Source organism: Mobula hypostoma, chromosome 3 (assembly GCF_963921235.1).
Source record: "Mobula hypostoma chromosome 3, sMobHyp1.1, whole genome shotgun sequence".
Classification (NCBI taxonomy): domain Eukaryota; kingdom Metazoa; phylum Chordata; class Chondrichthyes; order Myliobatiformes; family Myliobatidae; genus Mobula; species Mobula hypostoma.
In genome coordinates this window covers 96,234,439-96,255,179 of record NC_086099.1, presented here as the reverse complement: position 1 = coordinate 96,255,179, position 20,741 = coordinate 96,234,439, and the positions used below count along the sequence as shown (strand labels likewise).

General features: G+C 41.6%; 1 protein-coding gene across 3 annotated transcripts in view; it reads right to left on the bottom strand.

Moving 5' to 3' along the window:
* nup54 (nucleoporin 54) overlaps positions 1 to 20,741 on the bottom strand; it is an 86,910-nt gene that overhangs the window by 32,050 nt on the left and 34,119 nt on the right. Inside the window, exons 3-4 of one of the 3 annotated variants that reach the window (XM_063043486.1) lie at positions 4,612 to 4,686; positions 1,159 to 1,184 (exon numbers count right to left, since the gene is read on the bottom strand). In XM_063043486.1, coding sequence (XP_062899556.1) covers positions 1,159 to 1,184; positions 4,612 to 4,686 — 101 coding nt within the window. The remainder of the gene's footprint in view (positions 1 to 1,158; positions 1,185 to 4,611; positions 4,687 to 20,741) is intronic. The other 2 variants (XM_063043487.1, XM_063043488.1) reach the window with 2 other exon arrangements.

Here is a 20,741-nt window from a genome sequence, read left to right as displayed (position 1 = left end):
TCTTCTGCTACAAGATCATCTCAATCATCATGTCTAAAGAAATCACACATTTTTCATTTACTCCTTTCTGTTTAACGTTCTCTAAAGACTGAAAAGTTGCAATTTTAAAATAATACTTTTTGACAAATGCTAAATTATCTGTGTAATCATTTCCCTCCAGCATTGCCTGACAATAGCAGTGATTTAAGTGCCAACCCTAGGTGTATTTGTAGCACAAGAGAGGATATGTAAAATAATCTTACAATACTGATTGTTCTAAGCTTTCAATCTTTGATACTACTGAACAACTTGCATGGATATGGTAACTTTAACATAACAAAAAGTACAGGTAATACCAGAGAGTGGCTGTGGGGAAGTGTGGGGGAGGGGATGCGGAAGAGAGGGAGTTTAATGATGTAAACACAAATAATGAAATATCAGGAGGTAGAAGAGTTATCAGTTTGAGATTGAGGAAATTGGACCTGATTGGCTGAAGTAGACTGATAAAATGGATTTCTGGATAGGATAGTTGTCTTCTTTTTACATAGTCCCTTGACATTGAGGATCAATTACTTCTTCATAGTTTTGTGGGATTTGAGGTAACAGACGAGGTCAACATGAGAACCACAAACTCTTCTTCAGATGGGGCAGGAGTCACCTGAGAGGGGTCGGCGGTTGGTGCATTTCCCCTACCACTTATACAGGATTTCTGTGTGCACCCAATAGATACTCAATTCGCAAAAGTATTTTCAATGCTCCTTTGCGATTCTGAATGGCGATGGGCTTGAGATTCCCAAGAGTTGGTGGAGATGTTGCCACTTTTAAAAGCGGTTTTGTGTATATCCTTGAATTGCCTTTATCTGCCTGTTGGCATTTTTCCCCCTGTAAGAGTCAGAATGGAGTGTCTGCTTCAAGGCTAGTGTTGAGCACATGAAAAACACACCATGCCTTTTGGATCTGTCTGAGTGTAATTAGGGCCTCAGTATTGGGGATGCTGAACTGGGAGAGGACATGCATATTGCTTATGGTCCCTACAATTCAAAGGGCCCCTGAAACAAAATATTAACTGCATTCCCTTCCCACAGATGCTGCTTGACCAGCTGAGTTCTTCCTGCAGTTTCCGTCTGTCTTTCAGATTCCAGCATCAGCAGTTTTGTTTTCTGACATAGTTTTGCTTACCTTTCCAGTAAATGTGGAGGATTCTGCTGAGAAAGCACAGGTGGTACCTTTCAAGAGCTTGAGGTGACAACAAATCAGTAGCACCAAACATTTAAGATAACTTGTAAATCTCAACAGGAATATATTCCAGTGAGGAAAAAAGGCTCTTTCTTCCTCACAGATGGCTGACTAACAAAGTGATGGGATCAAATTGAAAGAAAAAGCATAAGATATGGAGATTAGTTGTAGGACAAAAGATTGGGATATTTTTCTTAGAAATCTGTAAGGGTAACCAAAAGAAAATGGAAGCTGAAGACAGAGATTGAAGTACACTAACAAACAAAACAAAATCAGACAAGAGCTTCTAAGATCAAATGTAAGGAGAAGAACAGCTGGAGTAAATTCTGATTCCTTAGGCAATGAGACAAGAAATTGATTGGGCAAATTACAGAAATGGCTGAGATTCCAATCAATTGTTTTGGATCAGACTTCACAACAGGAGATACGAGACACTTCCCAATAGGTTTAAAGAAAAATAAACTTCCCAATCCTTTGGCTATAGGAAGGGAGGGACTGAAATCATACAAACACATTCTTAATAATGGAGCTAAAGGCCAACATGTGCTCTGGACCAGTTGACCTGCATGTTAAGTGGCAGCAGAGGTGCTCAATGTGTTGGTTGTAATCTACTAAAGTCCCTTGCCTTCTAAAGAGATAACAGAGGATCTAAAAAGTGTCAAACTAATACCACAAAGGGAGAGAAACTATTGCAGGAAACCACAAACTATCACTGGGAAATATCTAGAACCCATTATCAAGTAAATAATAGCTAGACACCTAGAAAATTGCCAGACAATTGAGAACCAAGCTAAACTTGTCAACTTCCACTTCACCTCCAACTTCCACCTGCCCTCAAATTTACCTGGTCCATTGCTGACACCTCCCTCCCATTTCTCGATCTCTCTGTCTCTATCTCTGGAGACAGCTTATCTACTGATGTCTAACCCATGGGCTCTCACAACTACCTGAACTATAACTCGTCTCACCCTGTAAAAACACCAACCCTTTCGCTCAATTCCTCTGTCTCTGCTGCATCTGCTGTCAGAATGAGACTTTTCATTCCAGAACAAAGGAGATTTCCTTCTTCAAAGAAAGGGGCTTTGCCTCCTCCAAAATCAATGCTTCCTTCAGCCACATCTCTTCCATTTCACGCATATCCGCTCTCTCCCCATCCTCCTGTCACCTAACCAGGGATAGGGTTCCTCTTGTCCTCACCTACCACCCCACCAGCCTCTGCATCCAGCAATAATTCTCCACAACTTCCACCATCTCCAACAGGATCCCACCACCAAGCACATTTACCCCACACCCCACTTTCTGCTTTCCGCAGGGATCGCTCCATGATTCCCTTGTCCATTTGTCCCTCCCTACTGACCTCCTTCCTGGCACTTAACCTTGCAAGCGGAACAAGTACTACACCGGCTCCTACACTTCCTCCCTCACTACAATTCAGGGCCCCAAACAGTCCTTCCAGGTGAGGCCACACTTCACCTGTGAGTCTGTTGGGGTCATATACTGTGTTTGGTGCTCCCAGTGTGGCCCCCCCGTATATTGATGAGACCCAACATTGATTGAGAGACTGCTTTGCCGAGCACCTACACTCTGTCCGCCAGCAAAAGTGCAATCTCCCAGTAGCAACCCACTTTAATTCCACTTCCCATTCCCATTACGATATGTCTATCCATGGCTTCTTCCACTATCGTGAAGAGGCCACACTCAGGTTGGAGGAACAACACTTATGAATATATTCTGCCTGGGTAGCCTCCAACCTGACGGCATGAACATCAATTTCTTGAATTTCCAGTAATGCCTCCCCCACTAGCCATTCCCATCCTCTTTCCCCTACCTCAGCTTATCTCCTTACCTGCCCATCGCCTCCCTCTGGTGTTCCTCCCCCATTTTCTTTCTTCCTTTTCTATCAGACTCCCACTTCTCCGGTCCTGCATATCTTTCACCAATCAACTTCCCAGCTCTTTACTTCATCCCTCCCCCTCCCGGTTTCACCCATCACCTTGTGTTTCTCTCTCCCCTCCCCCCCCCCATCATTTAAATCCACTCCTCAGCATTTTTTCTCCAGTCCTGCCAAAGGGTTTCAGCCTGAAACATCCACTGTACACTTTTCCATAGATGCTGCCTGGTCTGCTGAGTTCCTCCAGCATTTTGTGTGTGTTGGTTGAGCACAGTCAGTGCAGTTTTATGAAAATATTCAACAAAATGCTCAGACAGGGTGGGTTACAGGGAACCAGTAGCATTTGTGTTTCTAAAAATCATTCAATGAGGTCCTAAAGAAAAGACTGTTGCATAAGTATGCATGGCATTAACTGGCACAGATTGAGTTTAGAGTTCAAAGTAAACTTATTACCAAAGTACATATATGTCACTATTGTATATCGTGAAAAGAACATAAGAGCTTAGAAAGGGATGTAGATAAAGTGAATGAAAAAAACTGACAGGAGTATAATGTGGGAAAATGGGTGTCTATCTCTTTGATAAGGAAGAATCCAAAAACAATGATTTAATCATACTGAGATAGTAAAAGGTACCCAGGGGAAACCTGGCACTTGAAATATAAGAGTTAACATACAGATGCAGCAAGCAATTAGGAGGGCTAATGAGGCACTGGTCTTTATTACAGCAGATAGGAAGTAGAGAAATAGGAATATTTTGATGCAGCTTACATGACCCTGGTGAGAATGCATCAGGAGATAGCATACAGTTCTGCATACCTAATGAAGAATGTACTTCCACTGCAGGTAGTGTCAAGAAAAGTGATTTCTCAAATGAAGGAGTTCACACATGAATCAATTTTGTGCAGGTTCATCCTATACTCACTGGATTAAAAAAAAGGTAGCGATTTTACTGAAACTCATACGATTCCAAGGACAATTGATGGGCAGATGTACAGAGGAAGATTCACTAGTGTAGTTATTTAGAGCTAGAGGACATAATTTCAAAACAAATAATCGTTCATTTCACACAAAGGTGAGGAAATTCTTCTCTCAGAGGATCATATACTTTTGGAATTCTCTACCAGAACATGCTGTGGAGGTAGAATCATTGAATGTATTTGCGTAGAGATTGCCAGATATTTGAACTGCAAGGGAGCCAAGGAGCACAGGAGAGTGAAATTGAGATCAAGACCGGATGTGCCATGATTATAGTGAATGATGGAAAAACCCAAAGGGCTGACAGGCCTACTCCTGCTTCTTCAGCTATTATCTGTTACCCAGTTTATTCATCAGTTAAGCCATTCTGACAATTATTTCCAAGAAACATTTCAAAACAAGTTTACTATTCCACAGCCAGAGAAATGCAGCACATACACTTAGAAAATGCTAGAATTTTAAAGTATAATAGTTGATCACTGAAACATCTTAGAACCACAAATGTGCCAGTACCAAAATATTCTAGTACCTGTAGATGCTCCAAATGGAAATCCTGTTGTCTGCCCACTTGTGGTGGTAGTAGTGGTTCCAAATGGAGTAAAACCTGAACAAAGACAAAATGTGCAAATGTTAATTTTAACATAACTCAAATTTATTACATTAAATTTTAAACTGAGATTTCAGTTAAAGAATCTTGCACAAATAACCAACTCAAGTTTCTCTTAAAAGATCCTTTGTAACCTGATTCACAGCTTCAACTCTGTGTCACCATTTCAACTTCAAAACAATTCATCTTTTAGAAGGAAAATGGAAGTTTAGCTACAATACTTCTTTCCAACTTTCTACGCATTTTCAAATTTCACAGAAGAATATGATAAATATTGGAGAGATTTTGACAGAATCAGCATACTTACTACCAGGGCACTAAACTTCCCTCTCTTCTTGGCAACCAATAACAGACAGTGAATTATGGGCCCCACAGGAAACAATAGTGGCCAAGGGTAAAATGTATGGGTCTGGTTTGCCACATCTTCCATTCGATTTGGGAAAACTACGCAAATAGTTTGAATTCATATTTCCCGGCCTGTAGCATGGTTTTGTAGCTCCAATGTTAATAGAGAAATTTTCTGATTAAATTAAATTTGCAAGGCAGCAGGTCCTGATGGAGTACCTGGTAAGGCTCTGAAAACCTGTGCCAACCAACTAGCAGGAGAATTCAAGGACATTTTCAACCTCTCACTGCAATGGGCAGAAGCTCCCACTTGCTTCAAAAAGGCAACAATTATACCAGTGCCTAAGAAGAATAATGTGGGCTGCCTTAATGACTACCGCCCGGTAGCACTCACATCCACAGTGATGAAATGCTTTGAGAGGATGGTCATGACTAGGCTGAACTCCTGCCTCAGCAAGGACCTGGACCCCTTGCAATTTGCCTGTTGCCACAATAGGTCAACAGCAGAGCAATCTCAATGGCTCTCCACATGGCTTTAGAACACCTAGACAACACAAACATCTACGTCAGGATGCTGTTCATCGACTATAGCTCAGCATTTAATACCATTATTCCCGCAATCCTGATTGAAAAGTTGCAGAACCTGGGCCTCTGTACCTCCCTCTGCAATTGGATCCTCGACTTCCTAACCAGAGGGCCACAGTCTGTGTGGATTGGTGATAACATATCCTCGCTGACGATCAACACTGGTGCATCTCAGAGGTCTGTGCTTAGCCCACTGCTCTACTCTCTGTATACACATGACTGTGTGGCTAGGCATAGCTCAAATACCATCTGCAAATTTGCTGATGATACAACCATTGTTGGTAGAATTTCAGGTGGTGACGAGAGGGCGTACAGGAGTGAGATATGTCAACTAATGGAATGGTGCCACAGCAACAACCTAGCAATCAACGTCAGTAAGATGAAAGAGCTGATTGTGGACTTCAGGAAGGGTAAGATGAAGGAACACATACCAATCCTCATAGAGGGATCAGAAGTGGAGAGAGTGAGCAGCTTCAAGTTCCTCGGTGTCAAGATCTCTGAGGATCTAACCTGGTCCCAACATATCGATGTAGTCGTAAAGAAGGCAAGACAGCGGCTATACTTTAATAGGGGTTTGAAGAGATTTGGCATGTCAACAAATACACTCAAAAACTTCTATAGTTGTACAGTGGAGAGCATTCTGATAGGCTGCATCACTGTCTGGTATGGAGGGGCTACTGCACCGGACCGACAGAAGCTGCAGAAGGTTGTAAATCTAGTCAGCTCCATCTTGAGCACTAGCCTACAAAGTAGCCAAGACTCCTTCAGGAAGCGGTGTCTCAAAAAGGCAGTGTCTATTATAAAGGACCCCCAGCACCCAGGGCATGTCGTTTTCTCACTGTTACCATCAGGTAGGAGATACAGAAACCTGAAGGCACAGACTCAGCGATTCAGAAACAGCTTCTTCCCCTCTGCCATCCGATTCCTAAATGGACATTGAAGCTTTAGACACTACCTCACTTTTTCATTAAATATACAGTATTTCTGTTTTTTGCATATTTTATTTATTTATTTCTCTCTCTCTGCTAGACTATGTATTGCATTAAACTGCTGCTGCTAAGTTAACACATTTCATGTTACATGCCGGTGATAATAAACCTGATTCTGACTTCAGTCTGTTTTCCAGCCATCTCTCTCACTGGAAAGGGCAGAGTATGGACTGAACTCAAGTTCAACAGCCTCAATCCCATTAACAAAAATAGCCATTAACATTTTAGGTACTCGCACTTTTTCTGCTTATTTTAAATATTTTCTTTTTAAAAACAGCGGATAACTTTTATAAGCACTCCCCACACTGGATATTCTTTATTTTTAATCATTAATGATATGGACAATATGGTGGGTCCTTTCTCTTAAAAGTAAATATGGCACTGGATAATGATGGCTATCTGACACTAGACGAGAGATAATTCAGTCAAAAATCATTTGAAAGCTGCTTAATAAGCAATTTAGTACCACCAAATCACTTAGGAAAAAATATGGACATCATGGCTGCAGAAGAGGACGAAGTCATGGAGGGATTGTCTACGGAGTCTCTGTGGATAGAAGTTAGGAATAGGAAGGGGTCAATAACTCTACTGGGTGTTTTTTTTATAGACCACCCAATAGTAACAGGGACATTGAGGAGCAAATAGGGAGACAGATTCTGGAAAGGAGTAATAATAACAGGGTTGTTGTGGTGGGATATTTTAATTTCCCAAATATTGATTGGCATCTCCCTAGAGCGAGGGGTTTAGATGGGGTAGAGTTTGTTAGGTGTGTTCAGGAAGGTTTCCTGACACAATATGTAGATAAGCCTACAAGAGGAGAGGCTGTACTTGATCTGGTATTGGGAAATGAACCTGGTCAGGTGTCAGATCTCTCAGTGGGAGAGCATTTTGGAGATAGTGATCACAATTCTATCTCCTTTACCATAGCATTGGAGAGGGATAGGAACAGACAAGTTAGGGAAATGTTTAATTGGAGTAAGGGGAACTTTGAGGCTATCAGGCAGGAACTTGGAAGCATAAATTGGAAACAGATGTTGTCAGGAAAACATACCGAAGAAATGAGGCAAATGTTCAGGGGATATTTGAGTGGGGTTCTGAGTAGATACGTTCCAATGAGACATGGAAAGGATGGTACGGTACAAGATATGTGGTGCACAAAGGCTGTTGTAAATCTAGTCAAGAAGAAAAGAAGAGCCTACGAAAGGTTCAAAAAACTAGGTAATGATATGAATCTAGAAGATTATAAGGCTTGCAGGAAGGAGCGTAAGAATGGAATTAGGAGAGCCAGAAGGGACCATGAGAAGGCCTTGGCAGAAAGGATTAAGGAAAACCCCAAGGCATTCTACAAGTATGTGAAGAGCAAGGGGATAAGATGTGAGAGAATAGGGCCAATCAAGTATGAAAATGGAAAGCTATGTATGGAACCAGAGGAAATAGCGGAGGTACTTAATGAATACTTTGCTTCAGTATTCACTATGGAAAAGGATCTTGGCGATTGTAGGGATGACTTGCAGTGGATTGAAAAGCTCGAGAACGTAGATATTAAGAAAGAGGATGTGCTGGAGCTTTTGGAAAGCATCAAGTTGGATAAGTCACTGGGACCGGATGGGATGTACCCAAGGCTACTGTGGGAAGCGAGGGAGGAGTCTGCTGAGCCTGTGGTGATGATCATTGCATCATCAATGGGGATGGGGGAGGTTCCAGAGGATTGGAGGGTTGCAGATGTTGTTCCCTTATTCAAGAAAGGGAGTAAAGATATCCCAGGAAATTATAGGCCTGTGAGTCTTACTTCAGTGGTTGGTAAGTTGATGGAGAAGATCCTGAGAGGCAGGATTTATGAACATTTGGAGAGGCATAATATGATTAGGAATAGTCAGCATGGCTTTGTCAAAGGCAAGTCGTGCTTTATGAGCCAGATAGATGCAGTGTGTATGGATTTTAGCAAGGCATTTGACGAGGTATCCCATGCAAGGCATATTGAGAAAGTAAGGAGGCATGGAATCCAAGGGGACATTGCTTTCTGGATCCAGAACTGGCTTGCCCACAGAAGGCAAAGAGTGGTTGTAGATGGGTCATATTCTGCATGGAGGTTGGTGACAGAACAGGAATCTGTTCTGGGACCCCTACTCTTTGTGATTTTTATAAATGACCCAGATGAGGAAATCGTGGGTTAGGTTAGTAAATTTGCTGATGACACAAAGGTTGGGTGTGTAGTGGATAGTGTGGAGGGCTGTCCGAGGTTACAATGGGACATTGATAGGATGCAAAACTGGGCTGAGAAGTGGCAGATGGAGTTCAATCCAGATAAATGTGAGGTGGTTCATTCTGGTAGGTCAAATTATGATGGCAGAATATAGTACTAATGGTAAGACTCTTGGCAGTGTGGAGGATCAGAGGGATCTTGGGGTCCGAGTCCACAGGACACTCAAAGCTGCGGCGCAGGTTGACTCTGTGGTTAAGAAGGTATACGGTGCATAGGCCTTCATCAATCGTGGGATTGAGTTTAAGAGCTGAGAGGTAATATTGCGGCTATATAGGACCCTGGTCAGACCCCACTTGGAGTACTGTGCTCAATGCTGGTCGCCTCACTATAGGAAGGACATGGAAACCATAGGAAGGGTGCAGAGGAGATTCACAAGGATGTTGCCTGGATTGGGGAGCATGCCTTATGAGAATAGGTTAAGTGAACTTGGCCTTTTCTCCTTGGAGCGACGGAGGATGAAAGGTGACTTGATAGAGGTGTACAAGATTATGAGAGGCATTGATCGTGTGGATAGTCAGAGGCTTTTCCCCAGGGCTGAACTGGCTAGCACGAGAGGGAATAGTTTTAAGGTGCTTGGAAGTAGGTACAGAGGAGATGTCAAGGGTAAGTTTTTTTACGCAGGGAGTGGTGAGTGCGTGGAATGGGCTGCCAGCGGCGGCCATGGAGGCAGAAACGATAGGGTCTTTTAAGAGACCCCTGGATGGCTACATGGAGCTTAGAAAAATAGAGGGCTATGGGTAAAGCCCAGGTAGTTCTAAGGTAGGGACATGTTCAGCACAGCTTTGTGGGCCGAAGGGCCTGTATTGTGCTGTATGTTTTCTAGGTTCTATGTTCTAAAATATATCATGGCCCTATTTACAGACTTGACTTGCATGCTCTGACTTTTCTTAAGCTACTGCTTGACAACTTAGAAGAACTTCTGAAAATCTAATCATAAATTATATCAACAGTGTCACCCCCATCTACGTTCTCTATTGTTCTCCAATGACGTTGGTCAAGCAAAACTTTCCTCTCTATAAACCATACTTCCCATTTATTATCACGCTTTAAGCTTCTCAATTTCTTTCTAATTTTCTCCTGCAGTCAGGATTCCATTCATTTTTAAATATTACAAAAGAACAGCTAACTCACCCACAAGTTTCTTCCAAGTCACCTTTTTAAATATTGGCACAATGACAACCATCTACAATGCTCTGGCACATCTCTTTTTAGATGACCTACTAAACAACATGTAATGTATTTCCTCTCTAAGTCCTTCAAAATGCATTCACCATAATTTGTCCACACAGGGTTTTTAAGTTGCCAGTTTGATTCATTTATTTAATATTTGCTGTTATTTAGTACTATGCCTCATTTATTTTAGTTATGGTATATAGGCATCTCTGGCAAGACCAGAATTTATTGCCATTCCTAACTGCTCTTAAGATAGTTTATAGTGAAAATTTCCTCTACAGACATCTAGTAAACAAATTGATGACAATCTAAATCCCAATTATAGTGTCTCTTTCTTGCATTTCTTAGTGCTGTGGCTATTTGAAATGACTACTAAACTATTAGGAGTTTGATGTGAAAGTCAAATCCGGATAAACTCACTCAGAGACTGTATAAACCTTTTATTCAAAGCCTCTGGGGCGCTTCGGTTAGTCGCTCAAACAGGAACAATCTGTGACTGTTCCTGTTCGGTCCACGAACTAACTGGCAATTCCTCTTGCAGGATAGATATAGTTGCTCAGACACCCCCATGCAGGACAAGCTAGAGCTGGTCTTATCTATGTACATGACAGTACAGAGAGACAAATTACAGAATAGATATAGTGGCTCACATACACAGGACAGGCTGGAGCCGATCTTATCTATGTGCATGACTGCACAAAGAGACAAGGACCTTGAAACACTAACTGTCTATCTAACTGCAAGAAGAAATATGGCTCAGCATTGAATACTAAGATTAGCACATCTGTTGATCATCAGCGGTTTCTTGCAGAAAAACAGTCTGCTATGTTTAACCGACCGTGTTAATCCTTTACATACTTTACCATTGAAACCACATGCGAGGAAGTAAAAGTTGGTTTTGGAAACTACAGCATAAATTTTAATGGCTAAATTTCTAGAGATTAGATTATCGGGATTTTAGATGATAGGAGTAATTTGACATTTTCAAGATATTCAAGGGAAATTTCCCTCTAAAGAGGATTTAAGTAAAACAAACACTAAATGCCAGGTCAGCTAGTTTGAGAATTTGCCAAACTCTCTCAATATGTGTTGTCAAGTTAAACATAAATTGCCTAAACTCATTGAAACTTAAAAATTAGAAATCAATAGAAATGAAAATAAAAAATGCAGAAACTGGAAATCAAAAATAGAAAGCTGCTAATCATTAACGCAGGAAATTCCGCAGATGCTGGAAATCTTGAACAACCCACACAAAATGCTGGAGGAACTGAGCAAGTCAGGCAGCATCTGTGAAGGGGTATAAACAGTCAACATTTTGGGCGAAGACCATACAAGGAAGGAGAACAATTACAAGTATATTCCCTTTGCTTGGCCTCTAATCTGATGGCCTGTAGAGATTTAATTTTCTAATTTTTAGTAATTTACACCCGTCCTTCTCTATTTTTCTATTCCCCATTCTGATTACCTTCTCACTCCTTCTCCTCTTCTGCTCATCATCTCCCTCTGTTCCCCGTCCTCCTCCTCTGTCTTCCATGGTCCACTGTCCTCTTTCTTTCTTCTTCAGCCCTTTATTTCTTCCACCTATCACCTACCAGCTTTTCACTTCCACACTCACCCACCTTCCCCTTCACTTGGTCTTACCTGCCAGCTTGTACTCCCTACCCCTCAAACCACCTTATTCGGGCTTCTTTCTAGTCCCGATGATGGGTCGCAACCCAAAACATCAACTGTTTATTCCCCTCCATGGACGGTGCCTGACTTACTGAGTTCCTCCAACACTTTGTATTGGTCAATTAAAAAGCTGAATAATTTTTTCTTATTCCTGTAGAAACTGAAACAGATTTAAATCCATATAAGAACAAGGACAATGGTGATATTTTTTCCAATCAAGAATGTTATATTTTGCTGTAATTAGGATTAGCTATGCCATTTTCAATATTCTGCAAAGCAAATCGCTGAAAATAACACTGCCAGTGAAATCCCACATCCTGTGCCCAGACAAAATGTCTCCTTCATTAACAGATCAGAATGGCAAATGAGTAAACAATGCAACAAATACAAAGGAGATGCAGTTTTAATATCAATTAGAGAAAGAGAATGAAATGATTTGATTGGAGAAGGAAGAGACAATGATATGAATGAATAGTGAGTATCCTTGTATTGTTGAATGAGGCATACGTGTAGGCCAACTCTCCAAAAAAGCAAACCAAGAGGGGATGCAGAGAGACAAACTGGCAAACCTGTCAATGTGGCAGCTCCAAATGAAACGTTCTTAAGAATGAATTAGCACTGAACACTGACCTTCCAGCTAATATGCTGACTTGGAAGTTTTACACAAGAGCAAGCATAAAGCAAACCAACCCTGAGGCTATTTCATGTCAAAACCTATCCAAACAATTGCCACAAAGATAAGCATAGATGCGTGCAGTCTTTCAGCCTCACCAGTAACAGACTGAGACAAAAGCTAGCAGGGTGAAGTGCTGAAAATGGGTTTCTTCAGATCCAAACATGGAACACCCCTAGACACAAGAATACTCGTGCAATGGAATAGTGCTGCATAGATGGGACACAACAAGCCTTGACAAAAATCAGGGAAACATCCAAAATACATTGAGCATCAGTAGGAATCCATTCATGTAACTCCTGAACAACTCTGCTTTAGCAGTTAGAAAGGCACGTTAACAGTAAAACCAAAAACCTGGCTGATTGATTGATACAATAATCTCATTCTGTAAAAGAAAACACTTCTCCCAATTAAACAACTGCATCGACTGGAAACGCTGTCGTAGGAAAACAGCATCCATCATCAGATATCACCACCACCCAAGCCATACTATTTTCTCACTGTTGCTATCAGGTAGAAGGTATGAGAGCCTCGGGATTCGCACCACCAGATTCTAGAACAGTTACTAACCCCCAACAAACAGGCTGTCGAACAAAGGGGAGTGAGGAGAAGATGGCGGCGCAATGCAGCTTGCAGCGGCCACTCCGGTGGTGATGTCAGTTATCTGTCAAGTACGGTGCCGTGCACAATCCTGACTTGACGGGAGGCGGATGTGAGAGCAGGGAGGAACATCTGGTGAAACTTCTGAAATGCCTGCTTCGCTGCTGCTGCTACTGTGTGGTCCGAAATCTCCGAAGGGGAAGGCCCCGAGTCCTCGGCTTTGCTTGTTGCTCAGCGGCCGGGGCGGGGTCGAAGCACTCGGCAGAGGATGGCGCTCGGTGCTCGGTGTCGAAGGGCTGGTCGGAGGCTCCAAGTTTTCAGACGGACTCAGAGTCCGCTGCAGTCGGGTGCTTCCAATGGTGCGGCATCGGCAAGTTTGCGGCGCTTGGAGGTTCATGGCAGGGAGGGTTTCTCCCTTCTACCGTCTGAGTGAGATGATGAGGCTATCGGGACTTTGAAACTTTTATTTTTGCCGTGCCCATGGTCTGCTCTTTATCAAATTACGGTATTGCTTTGCACTGTTGTAACTATATGTCATAATTATGTAGTTTTGTCAGTTTTAGTCTTGGTTTGTCTTGTGTTTCTTGCGATATCATTCTGGAGGAACATTGTATCATTTTTTAATGCATGCATTTCTCAATGACAATAAATGAGGACTGAGTGTCCTCATAATCCAGCGGTCCCCAACCACCGGGCCGCGGACCGGTACCGGGCCGCAGAGCATGTGCTACCGGGCCGCGAGAAAGCAATATGAGTCAGCTGCATCTTTCCTCATTCCCTGAAACGCACTGTTGAACTTGAACACAGGGTTACCAACTGTCCCGTATTTGCCGGGACATCCTGTATATTGGGTTAAATTGGTTTGTCCCGTATTTCTCCCGCTAAGGTACAGTGTTCCTATGAAACCTTTCGTGCCGAAATGCCGTGAAGCGAAGAAGCGATTACCATTAATTTATATAGGAAAAATTGTTGAGCGTTCCCAAACCCAAAAAATAACCTAACAAATCATACCAAATAACACATAAAACCGAAAATAAGTAACACTAACATATAGTAAAAGCAGAAATGATATGATAAATACACAGCCTATATAAAGTAGAAATAACGTATGTACAGTATAGTTTGGGGAAAAAAAATTGGCACATACGCGCGTCACGGATGCGCACACAGGTGCCCGCGCAAGGCTTCATGGTCATGGTAGTCTTTCTTGGGGTAAAGTATCCCAGGATTTGACTGCTATTTTTGTCCCTTATTTGGGAGTGAGAAAGTTGGCAACCCAAACTGTAAAAGAAATGTTGAGGTGAGTTTAACCCTACTTGAATATCCCCCCACCCCCGGTCGGCCGGTCCGTAAGAATATTGTCAATATTAAAACAGGCCACGGCGCAAAAAAGGTTGGGGACTCCTGTCATAATCTAATCTAATCTAAAACTTCAATCTCTTGCCTATCCATTGAAATGTTTCCAGAACCAATGATCTCTTTATCTCTTTCAGGAATCTTTAGCTCAAATTCTTGTTATCTATTGCTGTTTATTTATATTTGCATTTATACTGTTTGCTGTCTTCTGCACTGATTGATCTTTTATTGATCCTGTTATAGTTACTATTCTATAGATTTGCTAAGAATGCCCGCAGGAAAATGAATCTCAGGGTTGTATGTGGTGACATATAGAGTGGCATGCAAAAGTTTGGGCACCCCTGGTCAAAATTTCTGTTACTGTGAATAGTTAAGTGAGTAGAAGATGAACTGATCTCCAAAAGTCATAAAGTTAAAGATGAAACATTCCTCTCAACATTTTAAGCAAGATTAGTGTATTATCTTTGTTTTATATAATTTTAGAGTGGATAAAAAGGAGCACCATGCAGAAGTTTGGGCACCCCAAGAGATTTGAGCTCTCAGATAATTTTTACCAAGGTCTCAGACCTTAATTAGCTTGTTAGGGCTATGGCTTGTTCACATTCATCGTTAGGGAAGGCCAGGTGATGCAAATTTCAAAGTTTTATAAATACCCTGACTCCTCAAACCTTGTCCCAACAATCAGCAGCCATGGGCTCCTCTAAGCAGCTGCCTAGCACTCTGAAAATTAAAATAAATGATGCCTGCGAAGCAGGAGAAGACTACAAGAAGATAGCAAAGCGTTTTCAGGTAGCCGTTTCCTCAGTTCATAATGTAATTAAGAAATGGCAGTTAACAGGAACAGTGGAGGTCAAGTTGAGGTCTGGAAGACCATGAAAACTTTCTAAGAGAACTGCTCGTAGGATTGCTAGAAAGGCAAATCAAAACCCCTGTTTGACTGCAAAAGACCTTCAGGAAGATTTAGCAGACTCTGGAGTGATGGTGCACTGTTCTGCTGTGCAGCAACACCTGCACAAATATGACCTTCATGGAAGAGTCATCAGAAGAAAACCTTTCCTGCATCTTCACCACAAAATTCAGCGTCAGACGTTTGCAACAGAACATCTAAACAAGCCTGATGCATTTTGGAAACAAGTCCTGTGGACTGATGAAGTTAAAATAGAACTTTTTGGCCGCAATGTGCAAAGGTATGTTTGGAGAAAAAAGGGTGCGGAATTTCATGAAAAGAACACCTCTCCAACTGTTCAGCACGGGGGTGGATCGATCATGCTTTGGGCTTGTGTTGCAGCCAGTGGCACAGGGAACATTTCACTGGTGGAGGGAAGAATGAATTCAATTAAATACCAGCAAATTCTGGAAGCAAACATCACACCGTCTGTAAAAAAAAAGCTGAAGATGAAAAGCGGATGGCTTTTACAACTGGATAATGATCCTAAACACACCTCAAAATCCACAATGGACTACCTAAAGAGGCACAAGCTGAAGGCTTTGCCATGGCCCTCACAGACCCCTGACCTAAACATCATCGAAAATCTGTGGATAGACCTCAAAAGAGTCGTGCATGCAAGACGGCCCAAGAATCTCACAGAACGAGAAGCCTTATGCAAGGAAGAATGGGCGAAAATCCCCCAAACAAGAATTGAAAGACTCTTAGCTGGCTACCGAAAGCGTTTACAAGCTGTGATACTTGCCAAAGAGGGTGTTACTAAGTACTGACCATGCAGAGTGCCCAAACTTTTTGTTTCGGGCCCTTTTCCTTTTTTGTTATTTTGAAACTGTAAAAGATGGAAATAAAAAAGTAATCTTGCTTAAAATATTAAAGAAATGTGTCATCTTTAACTTTATGACTTTTGGAAATAAGGTCATCTTTTACTTGCTTAACTATTCACAGTAACAGAAATCATGACTGGGGTGCCCAAACTTTTGCATGCCACTGTATGTACTTTGATAATTAATTTACTTTGAACTTTAAGTCTGTTACCAAGAAATATGAATATACACAAAAGTAAATGAATGAAGAATTGTATGTATTGGGTGATGAAAAGACAAATCTCTGCTTACCCTGTTTTACATAAACCATTTAAATTTAATTTCTCTGGAAGTAAAACCTATAGACTCAAAATATCAAAGCAAAAACAAAATCCAGACATAAGTGTTAAGCTGAAGACATAAAAGCTGAGCTAAGCTTAAACACTACAGTTTAGCAACACTGTAATCACTTTGATTATTTGCACTCAAATGGACTTTTTGTTCTAATTGGGGACAATGGGACAATAATAGGGAACAAGCTCTCCTCTACAATCACTCTGAGCACCGGTGCCCCACAAGGCTGTGTACTCAGCCCCCTGCTGTACTCACTGTACACCCATAATTGTGTAGCCAAGTTTCCATCAAACTCAATATATAAGTTTGCTGATGACACAACAATTGTAGGCCGTATCTTGGGTAATGATGAGTTTGAGTACAGAGAGGAAATTAAGAACCTGGTGGCATGGTGCGAAGACAATAACCTATCTCTCAATGTCAGCAAGATGAAGGAATTGGTTGTTGACCTCAGAAGGAGTAGCGGACTGCACGACCCAATTTACATCGGTGGTACGCAAGTGGAACAGGTCAAAAGCTTTAAGTTCCTCGGGGTCAGTATCACAAATGACCTGACTTGGTCCAACCAAGCAGAGTTCACTGCCAAGAAGGCCCACCAGCGCCTTTACTTCCTGAGAAAACTAAAGAAATTTGGCCTGTCCCCTAAAACCCTCACTAATTTTTATAGATGCACCGTAGAAAGCAATCTTCTAGGGTGCACCACAGCCTGGTGTGGAAGTTGTCCTGTCCAAGACCGAAAGAAGCTGCAGGAGATCGTGAACTTTATTGGCGACAATAAAGTATAAAGTTTTTTTTTAATTTTTAATTGTGTTCTTTCCTGTAAAGTTTGTATATAATTTATGTATTTCTTGTGAATGCTGCTTATTAAGTTCAAGTTTAATTGTCATTCAACCATATATGAATATCTATGAATACAGCTGAAAACAGTATTGCTCTAGAGCAAGACATAGTATCAACAGTCATACACAGCACCAGGCATATAGCACATACAAGACAGCAGTTAAGATACAATCAAGCAAAAAGAATATGATGTAGCCCAGTCCCTAAGTCAATGGATATTGTTGGCAAGAACAAGCCTGCAGCAGTCCAGTCAAACTCAATCCAGCTTGCCTTCCACCAAGCGAACATTGGACAGCAGCACTGACAGGGGCAGCCCCCAGTCCAGCACGGATGCCGCGCCACACCACTTCCGGTGTCACCTCTCCTGGGTGCCTGCAACAGGCAACACAGTGGCATGAGATCTAGTCCACATTACAATCGAGGCCACACAGCTCCCCCGCCATCAGCCTCACCAATAAACCAGTGAACCAGACTTGCAGTATTCTACATTACCTAGGTCAACAGGGGTTTGTGATCACAAGAACAACGCCCAAGGTTTGCTCGCTGTTAGACTGCACTCCACCTTTGCGCATTGATTCCGACGACTTTCAGTAACAGGCAGCAACACAGACCACAGCAAGTCCAGCTCTTCCAGTTCCTCCGCTGACAAACAACTCGCTAATGGGGTAGATCTGCAGTACTTGAAGTTCTTAATGTGCAGCAATGTCTTGCAAGCCTGTGATGCTGCTGCAAGCAAGTTTTTCATTGTACTCTGTATACATACGTAGTGTCTTGTAAAAGTATTCAGCCCAAAACTCTTTGCTCACATAATGAGTATTATAACCAGGAATTTTGATCAGCTTAGCTGAGAATTTTTATTTGTGAATCACATGCCCTTATTTTCCCCCACAGTAGCGCCCAAAAAGAAGGGAAAATTGTAAAGCATGAAAAACTAAAAATTCTAAATCTGAAACGTCAGCAGGTCAAAGGTATTCATTCCCCCTTGCTCAATACTTAGTTGAGCCATCTCTCTCAGCTCTTACAGCCAGTAGTCTCTTTGGATAAGTCTCTATTAGCTTTGTACACTGCAATGGAGCACGATTTACCCATTCCTCCGTGTAATTTTGAGGTCTTACCAGAGATATTCGATCAGGTTAAGGTCAGGACTCTGACTGAGCCACTCAGGGACATCAATTTTGCCAATCCATGATTGCTCTGGCAGCATGCTTTGGGTTGTCGTTTTGCTGAAAGATGAACTTCCTCCCCAGTTTAAACTTTCTGGCAGGCAGAGGCTAGCAGGTTTTATCCAGGATATCTCTGTATTTAGCAGCATTCATCTTCCCATCAATCCTGACTAGATTTCTAGTCCCTGCTGCTGATAGTATGATTCAACACCACCATACTTTGCAGTAAGGATGGCATTAACTGGCTGATGTGTAGTATTAAATTTATTCTACACATACTGCTTAGTGTTGAGGCCATAAAGTTCCATTGTAGTCTCATCTGACCACAAGGCATTCTTCCAAATCTTTACAGTATCTGTTAAGTGACACTTTGCAAAGTCTTTAAAGATATGCTTATTTTTGACAGGGGCTTGTTTTTTGCCACTCTTCCATAAATGCTCTTTTTGTGCAAGGCCTTAGACATTGTGGAGCCATGAACTTCACTTCCAGTTGCAACCACTGACTTCTGCAGCCCACTCTGAGTGACTGTTGGCATCACAGTAGCCTCTCTTACAAGTGCCATTCTTCTCCAGTGACTAAGTTTAGAGAGGCAGCCTGACCTAGGCAGTGCGGCTGTGGTTTCATATTTTTTCCACTTTTTCACAATGGACTGTACTGAGCTCTGTGGTATGTTCAGTGCTTTTGAAATGATCTTGTACCCTTCCCCAGATTTGTGCTTCTCCATTATCATTTCCCCAACTTGCCTTGAATGCTCTTTTGTCTTCCATTTGGTTTGGTCTGTTGAGAATCTACCATGCTGTTGGACCTTCTAGAAAGAGGGGGTATTTATTTTTATGAATTCATTGAAAACCCATGATCCTCCAATTTTCTACTTCAGCAAATTGTCTCAGTTGGTATACTGTACCTGAGGAAAGTTAGCGTAGTAATTACAAAGAAGATGAATATTTTTTCAGTCTCACAGTTTTGGTTTTTAAACCTCTAGTAAACTGTTGACAGGTTTTGGAATTTTTCTTTTGATTTGGCATAATGCACAATGTTATGTAGATAGCTTAAAATCCTACTTCAACATATTTTAACTTTAGAAAATGAGACGGTAAAATGTGAAAATAGTTGTGGGGGCTGAATACTTTTTCAAGGCAATATGACAATATACTCAACCTGACAAACATGCAATTCTTTCCCCTACACTTTAGTTTCATGTATTCCTTGTATGTTAAGTTACAAAGCCAGTACAAACAAATTCTCTTCACATTATAACACTGGCAGTTCTGAAAAATCTACGCAGTATTCCTTTCTGATGGAGCATCCTGAAACATTAAACTGCTTATCTTTTTTGGATGCTGCCTGACCAGTTGGGTGTTTCTAGCATTTGCTGTTTTTATTTCAAACTTGCAGCATCTGTAGTTTGTTTTTTAAAAAAAACATGATACATCCTCTACTCAGATCTGAAAATAATGTTCCATGTGCAAATCAACTAGGACATTGTATTTCTGGAGCAAAAGGATCATCCTCTATGTTCTTGCTTCTATAAAGTTAGATATTTGCAATGTCGTATTTTTTTCTGAATCCAATTCAGCCTTGCTTATAATAGAATACAAGGCAAAAGGGTAAACACTAGTTACTGTCAGGAAACTGCTGAAAATGGGGAAATTCACATCCAAACATGGAAAGGCTCTAGGTACAAGAGGACTTGCGTGATGGAATGAAGCCACAAAAGTGAGACAAACCAATCTAATCTTCTTAATCTTTCATATATTATTTTAGATTTTAGCAAGGTTAAAAATGACTCCTCTAGTCTTGCCTCTCTTTGCACCTCCATTGTCTCCAGCTTCTGCCCATTTTAAAAAACTGAAACATCCATTTTCAGCCCTAAAGGACCTATTTGGTCACTGCCTAACACATCATTTTCGTAACTTTAGATATTTGTCAGACTTCCGGTAGAGCTCATGGAGTGAAGTTGTGCTCTTGACTCGCTCCATTACCTCTGAGCTCTGATCCTATGATCAGCTACATTTAAGGTAACTTTTAAGGCACCGACTTTTACAATACCTTGCAGCTGATTGCTATTATATATTTGGATGTTTTTAAGGTCCGCTATGTCTAAGAACGGGAAAGACGGCAAATCTCCGGTTAGACCGAAAGTTACCGACCCTCCTCCGATTGAACCAGCGGTAACTATGCAAGCTATATTGGATCTGATTCGTGCGGAAATTTCATCTAAACTGCAGAAAATCATCGATGAAATTGATAAAATGAAAACATCTATCACGGAACATCAGACTGCTATATCT